Raw genomic sequence first — 12,433 nt, forward strand, 5'->3', positions numbered from 1 at the left:
CCGAGGCGCGCGCGGGTCACTTGTTGCGCGGGGGCTGCGGCTGGCCCAGGTCGGTTCCGGACGCCGCGGCGGGTCCCGGAACTGAGCGGGGCGCCGTCTCACTTCCTACTCGGGATTCAAAATGCGAAAGCAGCTGCCGGCGGGCCGCGCGTCCTCGCGCGGAGACGCTGCCCCGGGACCCTCGGCCGCGGGTCTGTCTCCCAGACTCGGCTCGGCGGTGTGCCGTCGGCGCACGTTGAAACCCGAGGCGGACCGAGCCGGGCCAGGTTAGGTGTAGGCTGTGATCCGAGAAGGGGGTCGGTGTTTCCAAGGCAGGAAACACCCATTCGGAAAAAGAACTGGGCTTCATTCAAGGACCTGGCTCCTGCAAGATAGTGTGTTGGTAAGTCTATACGTGAAGCTCTCTCCTTCCCAGCATAGCTCAGAATAATAAATCTTTACGCCAGTTATCTATCTATTGTCCTTATAGAGAAGAAAAAAAAATGCCCTAAAGAACGTGCCGCGATCTCTTCTTAGAATGTTAAACCCTAGGAGAATCAGAGAGAAACCATTATCGTCTTTTTTTTTTTTTTTTCAAAGCTAAAAAGCATACCCCGTTTGTGCTGCATGGATTTTCAAAAACCACAGTTGATCTTGAGGCCGTGTTATGGGTGGTAGATTTGGTGCTTTGCCTCCACCAAACCTGATGTTAAAAGAAAAAAAAAAAGTGTTCTAGTTTCCCTTATCTCCTTTTGATTTGTCCGTGGGAAGAAAGGAAAGGTTGATTATTTAAAAAAAAAAAAAAGAGTTGAAATACTATGTAATGGCCAAAAATTACTCCGGGATGGGCCCATTGCATTTGAAGAGACTTGAAGCTACTGTGCAGTTTGAGTTTGGGTTAACAATGGGAGGACATATTGGTATATTTACTTCTCCCACCTCCTTTATAGAGCATCTACTTATTTTTATTGATACATAATTTGCATACATTAAATTTTCTCCAACAAAACCAAATTTATTTTTAAAGGTTACTTCCATATTTAAAATGAAGGTTTTTTAGAATCATATTACAGAAAATGAGAAGATACTGGCTAAATTTACCAGGAGCTCTAGAACAGTTGGTGATTATTGCATGTTATGAAAGAAAAGCTCCTGCTTTTAGTCCACTGCCAAATTTCTTGAGTAGTTGTAATCATATGACTATAATGTGTAAGACAAATATTTTTTGGTTTTGTTATTGAGTGGTAAAAGAATCATTTATTACTCAGTCCAGTAATTGTATCATCCTTTGCATGTGTTTCCTTTTGCAAAAGGTGATGGTATACCTAACCAGTGGATTTCCTGGAGGTAATTGATATAAAAGATGAGATACAGACTATTGTCAGGACTATTGTAAAGCTGGGGGTTTTTTGGAAACCAAATGAAGAATAGCTATTAACAATTTTTCTGTCATATCAGAACTTTACTGCATGTAATTATGAACTGGGAATATAATTTAACCCGCAGTGTATCTGAATTACTGTACTATAATGTTGCTGTAATATTTTATAGGTGGCTTGTATTTGTCATAGACTTTCCAGGGATAAGTCAGACAGATGTTCTAGTTCTTCCTCTCTTCCAAATATTTCATCCTACAAATTTTAATAAGTTCTTAATATATGACAAGTATTAAAAGTTGAAGGTACATTGAAAGATTTGCTCTTAAGATGGCATATGTGTCTTAATTTGTTGAATAATGTAACTTTATATTTGGTAAGGAATTTCACATTACCCTCTCTAGTTTCCCCCCTTTAATTCAATGCTCTTCACGTGTAAATTACAGTATGGTATTCTTATCTCCTAGAGGGTGGAGACCACATTAATTCTGTGGTATATTCATTAATATACTCCCCTCTATGCAGTTACTTTGCACAATGCCTTTTGCATCATAGGTACCTGATTAATTCAGTTTAGGGGTTACTTAATGTAATGCCTAAAATTTGTCTTTTGACTTATGAACAGGCAGTAGCTTTTACCTGTTTGGTTATGGAAAATAGATATGGAAAAGGCATTCTTTGGCCTCTATTTTGACAGCAGTTATATACTGTAAAAAATATACATATTTCCCACAATTATTCCCAACCTAAGCTCTGTGATGCTCATCTCTTCTTAACTATAAAACTTACCCAGATTTTATGGTAGCATGAATAAAAGTGATCATGGGTGAGGTATAGAATCTATTCTATTTGGTAAACTGATTTATTCCCCCGGTAAGTTCTTACTGTAGTAAAAGTGTTGGAGATGTCTTCAACACTACTGATTAATAAAAGAAAAAAATACTTATGATAGGTATGGTGACTCTACTGGGAGAACAGTAAAAATCATGTGTATATTTTTAAAATTTTATTTTATTGATTTGAGAGAGAAAGAGATGGGGTGGGGAGAGATTGATTTGTTGTTCCACTTATTTATGCATTCATTGGGTATATGCCCTTACTGGAGATTGAACTGACAACCTTGGAGTGTCAGAACAATGCTCTAACTAACTGAGCTACCTGGCCAGAACAAAACCATATATTTTTAATCCTGAAAATGGAAGGATAAAAACTATGTTGGATTGGCACAATGTGTGCTGTTTTATAATTTATGAAACCATAAAATATAGTCGGGGCAATCTGGAAATCTTACATATAGACAGGGATGCCGGTGTAGCATTTTTATGTTTTCGAAGATAATTTTCTGAGCTCATGTATGTATAGGTATTCCATTAAAGAGTTCTGTGGTCAAATAAATTTGGGAAATGTTATTCTAGAATGATCTGTTTTTTTTTATCACTTCTATCTCAGAGAGAGGGATCTTGATGAGATAATGGGCATGAAGTGAGGAAGCAGGAAATCTCTTCTGAGGTTGGTGTTCAGACAGGAGGTGAGGTAATAAGATCTGTAGACTGTTTTTACTGAGCATAGAGCTGATTTGGGGTACAGTGGGTGGAAGGATTTGTTACTAGGTGAATACTGAAGAAACTTGCCTGGGAGATTTTGATACAAGGCTTCATTTCATGGGCTGAATCTCTTATTTGCTACCACTGTGCTCTGAGAATTTAATTATCTGAGGGTGGAAAAAGTTAGCTCAAAATTATTTCTTTTATTTAGCAGGTACTTACATATCATTTACTTGATCTGTTCTAAGCACTTTACAAATATTAATTTGTGAGGAAACTGAGGTAGAGTTAAGTAACTTGCCTAAGGACATAGCTAGCAGTCTACTTTTAATTTAAACTATTTAATTTCACTTGATTGTTTTTTAAACTTAGCTAATAGTGGGATAAGATTTTTTTAAGTTAATATTGTAATGTCGTTTGTTTAGTGTCTGTTCATAAGAAAGGGTATCCCAGTTGATTAAGGAAATGCTATCAAAACTGTAGAAATTTAGCAGTTAGGTTGACAATTGTACCTAACGGTACCAGTAATAAAAATAGGAAGTATAGTTTTTACCTCTAAAAAAATCTAAGCTGTTAATCATCAGGAGAACTAGAGGATAGTTGAATCAGCTAAAGGCTTTGAACAAATCGCCAGAATGTGAACCCCTTTCAGATGAAGACTCTGCTTGAAAGCTTTATGCTTTACAACTTTAATTGGTAAAATAAAACAAAAACATTCTATTTTAATTAATAAAAAAATTCCAACAAAGAAAATTTACATTTAGATGATAAAAAATGTGTTGTTTTTTCAAAATGCTTTTTACTTCTTAATTTCCCTTGGGGAAAAGGGACAGTGTTCCATTTTTTTACTTGGGGGGAAATATAGTTAAATTGCTCAGGGACTACACTGACACTTCATTGAAATGGATTTAGATTGTTCTGTCTGTTGAGCTATCCTAATCTTTTATAAATATTAGATGAATACTCTTTTGTAATAGTCAGATCCAGTTATCCTGAAGTCAGATTTTAGAAAATGCTGTGTGTGTGTGTGTTTTTTAATCACCCAAGGTTTTAGAGAGAATGGGAAGTGCTGTCAGGGCACATGCTAATGTATGGTTTATCAGAAGTGGACAGTCCTGTGCATTTTTAACATGGGCTTTAGAGCAAGGGCTATCAAGAAAAATTAAAATGTCCCATTTATACAACTTTAAATTGTATGTTTTAGAATTCAACATGTTTAGATCTTAAGTGATTTTCACACTTTAAAAATAAAAGTTTTTAAATTCAGGGATGGTGGCTTCTGGTTAGACATTAGCAATGCACAATCCTAACGTCAGCAAGAACTGACCTGAAAGAAAGTATTGATTTCCATGGCTTGATTTTATATTTAAGCAGCCAATGGCAAATGTCCTCAAAATGGAATCAGATGTTTGTAACTTAATACTTAAGAAAAATGATGAGTGCATGTTTTTTACTTTTAAGTATTCTTGGTGCTGCCTGGCTTAAGACAGAAACTGATGTAAAAATAAATGACTGCCTGCATAATTTATGTAATGTCCTGCTCCTGATCCTGTTTGTATTGATTTTTCTAAAAGGCTTTTGTGGCCACAGGAACCAATCTGTCTCTCCAGTTTTTTCCGGCCAGCTGGCAGGGAGAACAGCGACAAACACCTAGCCGGGAATATGTCGACTTAGAAAGAGAAGCAGGCAAGGTAGGAAACATTTCTTTGTAATTTGAAATACTATGGATTGTTTTATTAGAAATTGTCTGATGATTTACATTAATAAAGAGATCATAGTTCTGATTATAAAGGGATATGTTTTCATATTATAAGGATGTATAATTTTAAAAAATCACTCAAACTTTTATATCATTCCATTGCTGATTTCATGTGTATTAACATTCACCTTAGAAAGTTCTAGCCTTTAGTGTACTTTCTTACACGGAGCATTAAAAACTTAATTTCTTTAAATGTTTGGCAGGAAATACTCTTTTTTTACTAAAATATTTGTGACTACAGTGCTGTAAAAAAGAAATTAAGAGAAAAATGAGAAAAGGCTTTGTAGGCTAGGCTTTAAATTTAATAATATTTAGAAATAGCTCTTGGGTAGTTTCTGGTTCTGTTAATAATTTAATTTTGAAGAAACAGCATGAAAATTTTAACTTGGAAATAATTTCTTTGTTTTGAGAAAAAGCTTTTGAGAAAACAAATAGATGTCATAAAATTTTTATGTTGGAAGTTTAATGTTGAAGATGAAAAATATAAGTGGAAATATTTAAGCTGAGAGCTCTCTTAAAAACTAAGTTAATGTATATATTATGATTTTGGTGAAATTTTAATGAATATTGTGGATTGGTTCATCTTTTTATGTAGGAATTGACTTCAATATAATATTTAAAGAAAGAAAATTTTAACCTTATTTTATACTTAACTTTTCTCCTGTTTCCTTTGCAGTGTTTCCATACCTGTTTTTATCAACTTGCTAAATTAATTTTCTGTCATGAATAGCATAACCTATCACTTTATTGTAAAACATAAGAAATATCTCAATATTGAACTTAAAAAAATTTTGTATTAGAATGTATTAGGTAGGGAAAGGATTTCTTATCTTCTATATATACAATGAAGACTTCTTTGTTTTCTTTAATTTTATGAAATAAGGTTTGATCTTTTGTCAGTGATAAACTAATCTTTGGGAAGGGAGAGGGGAAAATAGGTACAGAATGTAAAAAATTAGTAATAAGTAATTTGCTTTCCTATGTGTTAGCTTTTATGTTTGAAAGATTAAATGAAAATGTTCCAGATCTACTATTTGGTTGTGTTTTTTTTTAAAAATCCTCATCCTAGGATAGTTTTTCCATTAATTTTTAGAGAGAGTGGAAGGGAATAGGGGCAGCGGGGGGGACAGAGAGAGAGAAAAAAATATTGATGTGAGAGAGACACGTCGATTGGTTGGGGGCTGAGGATTGAGCTTGCAACCAAGGTACATGGTCATGACCAGAATTGAACTGGAACCTTTTAGTCCGAAGGCCGAAGCTCTATCCACTGAGCAAAACCAGCTAGGGCCAAGGGCAGAAGTTTTGAAGCCACTATATGATTTTTGCTTTTTTTTTGGGGGGGGGGGGGCTATTTGGTACATGTATGTATGACTAAATTGAAGAAATTATTGTTTTCCTTGTTCAAAATGCTTCCTTAAAGTGTGTTGAACATGGTAGCTCAGATACGGCAGACATAGACCAGAAATAAATCCTTTCCTTTCAACTTTTTTTTTTAAATATATTTTATTGATTTTTTACAGTGAAGAAGGGAGAGGGATAGAGAGTTAGAAACATCGATGAGAGAGATCGATCAGCTGCCTCCTGCACGCCCCCCAGTGGGGATGTGCCCGCAACCAAGATACATGCCCTTGACCGGAATCGAACCTGGGACCCTTCAGTCCGCAGGCCTACGCTCTATCCACTGAGCCAAACCGGTTCGGCTCCTTTCAACTTTTAACGCTAAACTATTTTAACTTCAAAATTGATATCTCACTTGGCTGGTGTCGCTCAGTGGTTGAGCATAGACCTAGGAACCAGGAGGTCACAATTTGATTCCCAGTCAGGGCACATGCTGGGTTGCAAGCTCAGTCCCCAGTAGGGGGCGTGCAGGAGGCAGCCAATCAATGATTCTCTTTCATCATTGATGTTTCTATTTCTATCTCCCTCTCCCTTCCTCTCTGAAATCAATAAAAATACATTTTTAAAAATTGACATCCCAATGTTACTGAAGTCTTCCAGTGTTTAATAACTATTAAATGGTGTTAACTCTACTAGGAAGTATATTTGCTTGAATTAATTTAATGACATATGTTTACTCGATTGAAGACCATATTATTTTTGGACTCAAGCCATTGAGATGTTTTTAGTTATATGACCAACAGTACCAAAATTGTTTTAATATTCTAGTATAGAGGATATGTTTTCAAATATATCAGGAAAAGTGATAAAAACAATGTAAGATATCAGGAAACTTGCATTTCATTAATGTTTGTTTTAGAAGTTTTTTTCTGTAAAGGGCCAGATACAAAGTATTGTCATTGTGCTCTCGGTTGCAACTACTTATTTCTATTGTTAGAGTGTGAAAGAGGCCATAGACAATGTGTAAACAGATGAGTGTGGCTGTGTTCCAAGAATGGTAAAACTGGCAAAAAAAATCAGTTTCTTTAGATTTAAATCTGTAGATGTTTATGTGTAGGTCATATATTTCTCAAATATAATTTTGCCAACACCTGTACTACACTAGTAGAATCTACAGGAAAAAAAGCATTTTAAAGCAAACAAGAAAACAACTGCTCATATTACACCATACTACTGGGATAAAGTATGCCAGAGAATTTGGAAAAAAAGTACTGACCAATGTTTTTTCATCTGTGGAGTTCATGGGTCTTTTTCTCTTCCTCCTTTTTTTTTTTTTTTAAATATATTTTTTATTGATTTCAGCCCACAGCCTGGGCATGTGCCCCTGACCAGAACCAAACCTGGGACCCCTCAGTCCGCACGCCGATGCTCTGTCCACTGTGCCAAACCAGCTAGGGCTCTTCCTCTTTTTTTATGGTCTCTTTCTGGTAACTATTAGCTTCTATTTCTATCTCAACAGGGCTAGGACTAGAAGCAAGGAAAAACTGAAGGAAACTTCCCCAAATGTTAATTATTTACCTCTGCTCCTTATATTGGATCACAAATCAGTGTCTTCCACATACTCTCTACCAGGTTACTTCCTGAAGCAGCTTAGTTTTCTTCCCATTCATACCCAGCTTTGAGAAAACTAGTGGTTAATAAGGCTTTTAGAATTAGGCAGAATTAAGTCCTGGTTTCATTTGCTAGTATGTAACTTTGGGCAAATTATTTAATCTATGGTTTTCATTGTAAAATGAGGTTAATGCATACTTTCTAGGATTGCCCTAGTGATTGAAATAGTGAATATAAAGTGCTTAGCCCAATACCTGATACAGTTACAAAAAGTTCATTCAGAAAGTATTTGTTGAACACCTATTATATGTACTGAGCACTGTCCTAGGTACTTGTGATACATTAGTAAACAACAACAACAAAAAGATTCTACCCTGGAGGTTGTTTTATGGCAGGAGTGGAGGAGTAGACAATATGCATAATAAATAAATTATATATTATGTTGCAAAGTGGTAAGTGCTCTGGGAAAAAAAGAAAAAGTAGAGTAAAATAAGGATGAGCAGGTGTGTTTGCAGTTAATCAATAAGATGGTCTGGGTAAAGAAGATCATATTTGAGCAAAGATCTGAAGGTGGTTAGGAAATGATGAGCCATTTGGGTATGGGGAAAGGTGTTCTAGATAGAGAAGACCTCCATTGTAAGGCTTTAGCGTGGAAGCATGCACTGTGTGTTGGATAGACAGCAAGCAGGCCCCAGTAACTGGAGTAGACTGAGCAAGGAGAATAGGAGATAAGATCTGGGAGATAAGCCAGTTTGTGTAACCACGGTGGCCATTGAGGTGGACTTTGAGTGAAATGGAGGGCTGCTCAGGTTTTTGAGCAGGTGAAATATATGATCTGCCATAGAAAGGATCACTCTAGCTGCTGGGTTAACAATAGGCTACAGGGGACAAGAGTGAAGCAGGGAGACCAGTTTGACTATTATGGTGGTAGCAGTGGAAGTGGTGAGAAGTTGTCCTAGTATACATGTACTATGAGATAGAGCCAACAGTGTTTGCTTCTGGGTTGAATGTGGAGTGTGAGAGTCAAGAAAGGCTCCAACATTTTTGGCTAGAGCAACTGGGAGTATGGGATTGCTGTCATTTGAGATGGGAAAGGCTGTGGGTGGAACAATTTTGAGGAGCAGTTTAGGACGTGAGTTTGTGGTGGTAGATTGTTATTGCAACTTATCTTTTCTCACCAACTACCCTTAAGTCATGGCACTGCTTTTTAGTAAGTAACCCTTTGTCTGCTTAGCTGAAGAATTCAGTGGCCTTTAAAAAAGAATCAACTCTACTGAAGTATAGTTTACATACAATAAAATGCACCCATTTTAAGTGTATACTTTGAGTTTTAACAAATGTACACACCCATGTGAAAACCACCCACAATCAAGATAATGTTTCAGTCATTCCCAAAAGTTTCCCCATGCCCTTTTACAGGAATCTAGGAGTGGCTTGGCTGGATGGCTCTGGATCAGGGCTGGGGCTGTGCAGTCTCTGAAAACTTGACGAGAACTGAAGCAGCCACTTCCAAGCTCAACTCGTGACTTTTAGTAGGTGGCTTCAGTTTGTAGTCACGTGTTCTGCTCTGTACAGAGGGAAGAAAATGAAGTCACTCTGCTTTTTATGACCTGTTCCATCATTTGTGTCTTACTCTGTTCATTAGAAGCGAGTCACTAAGTGTAGCCCACACACTCTAGCTCACATTCAGCAGCAAGGCAGGAGATTTATTCACATACTTGGGTGTGAATACCAGGAGGCTGGGATCATTGGGGCCATCTTGAAGACTGGCTACTACAGTATTCACTTAGGTACGGTGAATTCAGAAAAAATTTGAATGCTAATAGGAAACAGAAGCTTCATATTCTCTCTCATTCGAAATATGGCTTCATGGTCTAAGAAAATAGGTTCAGCAAAATCACTTCTTTTATTTATTGAATATTTTCAAAGCAAGGGTCTTTAATAAAGAAGGCTTATTAATGAATAATTGACTATAAATAGGTACTTTGTGTTCAATCAAGTGAGAACACAATTTTATAATTTGTCTATCAAATATAGTTGGAACTTTTGTACCCTGGTGTCTAGTGAGCTGTCTACATTGACTCTCAATAAGGATCTTTTTCAGAAGTTTTAAAATAATACAGTGCAGTGGAAAGAGCTCTGGATTTGAGTCAAAAGACAATCATAACCATTTTCCTTATTTGTAAACTAGAGGCCTGATGCATGAAATTCGTGCAAGGGGCTCGGCCCTGGCAGCTGCAGCGGCTTGCCTCAGCTTCATCCAGAATGTCGTCCGGCTGTCTGGTCTAATTAGCATATTACGCTTTTATTATTTTGGATGGGAATCAGAATGTCTGCCTTATTCATGTATCTCATGTATGTGAGGATTAAATGAGATGCCAGAATATGTGAAAATGCTTTTTAAATTGTGATGCTCTATCCAAAGTTGGGCTATTTGATGGAGTTTTGGTGGTGTAGCATGCCTTAGGTCAAGCTTCACTTCACGTAGCTGTGCAGTGTTGTAATACCACATCTTTCCCAAGTGGTCCATTTTGGTGCCTTAATAAAACCCTAAAGCAAAAATGTTCTTAATTCTTCCTAAATCTAAACTGCTTTCCTCTAATTTAGCTGTCATAGGACAAGAAAAGCAACTGATCAGAATTTAAATCATTCTTACATTAAATTTTTATAGACCAGACAACTCCAGTTCCTTTGATCTTTCCTCTTAGGACCCATTTCTAATTACTTTTTATTTCAAACAAATCAAATTATTATGGTTGACCAAAACTTGTTAGTCTTTAGTGGTAAGATGAATGGTTTTTGCATGCATTCTGTGTTTTATAAAGTCTCATTTGGGATTTTGAATTAATGATTGTATGTCCTTACTACATAATTTAGTTTTTGAGTATAAAAATAAAGGGTATGCCCTAACCGGTTTGGCTCAGTGGATAGAGTGTCGGCCTGCAGACTCAAGGGTCCCAGGTTCGATTCTGGCCAAGGGCATGTACCTTCGTTGCAGGCACATACCCAGTAGGGAGTGTGCAGGAGGCAGCTGATCGATGTTTCTCTCTCATTGATATTTCTAACTCTCCCTCTCCCTTCCTCTCTTTAAAAATTCAATAAAATATATTAAAAAAATAAAAAATAAATAAAGGGTATGAAAAATATAAACTGAAAAAAATGAACTTTACACTGTTTACTATTTTTCCTATGGAAATTGAATATGCTATCTAGTGTTACTACATTGGCAACAGTTGTTTCATTCCTGTTTATAACTTATTATTTTAATGGATAGTCAAACATGTACCAGACACGGAAATAGTTATAAGTATATGTGATTAGAGTACCTACTCTAGCCCTAGCCGTTTGGTTCAGTGGATATATTAGAGTAGGTACTCTTTATTTATTTATTTAAAAAATATTTTTATTGATTTCAGATAGGAAAGGAGAGACAGAAAGAGAGAAACATCATGATGAGAGAGAATCATTGATCGGCTGCCTCCTGCACACCCCCCACCACGGATCGAGCCCGCAAGCCCGGGTATGCGCCCTTGACCAGAATCGAACCCAGGACCCTTCAGTCCGTAGGCCAATGCTATATCCACTGAGCCAAACCAGCTAGGGCTAGAGTAGGTACTTTTTAAATAAATGTTTTTGGTAAGCCATGTTTTTCCTTTCTGAACTTTTATACTTAATCTTTATCATTCTTTTGCATTAGCATCAAATAGCAAAGCAAAATTTAACAGCATTTGATTTAAGGAATAAAGAGAGACTCTTGTTTTAAATGGTTCTCAGAGGCCTGTGACTGCTTCTTCTGGAGCATTTTGCTTACTTGCCTGCAGGATCTTTGTCCCAAAATAAATATTGTGTCTGTTTATATACCATCCACAATTTGGCAGGGCTTAGAGGACTCCTTGATGTTAGCTTTGAGAAATCCTATTCAAGCTCAACAAGTTCCTTCTCCTTCGGCAGCCCAGTCACTCCAAATAAAAGATATCTGTGGTAAAGCTTTGGAATGTGATTTTCCCCTAGAGAAACTGAAGCAACTTTACAATTAGCTTGTCAGATCTAGATTTTGTGTTTCAATTCAGCTAAAATATGAAGTATATTTTCCAGCACTTAGTTATCAACAGTTTAGTGCATTAAAATAAGTAATCTGGCTTTTAAAAATGTTTTAAGTATACTATAATAACTGAATTAGAATTATAAAATTTAGTGCTGGAAGTCATATGTTTATATTTTTTAAAGAAAAGCTTTTATTTCAATAATTTTTAAATCCAAGAGGCAGAGTTGACTGGTTTCCTGAACAAATAAGAATGTTTAAAAATTAAGATGTCAGCTGTAGCCGGTTTGGCTCAGTGGATAGAGCATTGGCCTGTGAACTGAAGGGTCTCAGGTTTGATTCTGGTCAAGGGCACATGCCTGGGTTGCGGGCTCCATCCTCAGTAGGGAGCATTCAGGAGGCAACTGATCAGTGATTCTCATCATTGATGTTTCTATCTCTCCCTTCCTTTCTGAAATCAATAAAAATATATTTTAAAAAATCTTTTGAAATTTTTTTTAAATCTTCACTCAAAGATATATATATTTTTAAATATATTTTATTAATTTTTACAGAAAGTAAGGGAGAGGGATAGAGAGTTAGAAACATTGATGAAAGAGAAACATCAATCAGCTGCCTCCTGCACACCCGCTACTGGGGATGTGCCCGCAACCAAGTACATGCCCGTGACCGGAATCGAACCTGGGACCTTTCAGTCCGCAGGCCGAAGCTCTATCCACTGAGCCAAACCGGTTAGGGACCAAAGATATTTTTTCCATTGATTCTAGAGAGATTAGAACGGGGG

The 12,433-nt window shown here is 36.7% G+C and overlaps 1 protein-coding gene across 1 annotated transcript in view; it reads left to right on the forward strand.

Moving 5' to 3' along the window:
• Positions 1-12,433, forward strand: part of CBFB (core-binding factor beta subunit) — a 65,278-nt gene that overhangs the window by 13,309 nt on the left and 39,536 nt on the right. The window contains exons 3-4 of the mRNA XM_014464979.1: positions 278-382; positions 4,474-4,590. Of these exons, the coding sequence (XP_014320465.1) occupies positions 278-382; positions 4,474-4,590 (222 nt within the window). The remainder of the gene's footprint in view (positions 1-277; positions 383-4,473; positions 4,591-12,433) is intronic.

Source organism: Myotis lucifugus, unplaced genomic scaffold, assembly GCF_000147115.1.
Source record: "Myotis lucifugus unplaced genomic scaffold, Myoluc2.0 scaffold_274, whole genome shotgun sequence".
Lineage (NCBI taxonomy): Eukaryota > Metazoa > Chordata > Mammalia > Chiroptera > Vespertilionidae > Myotis > Myotis lucifugus.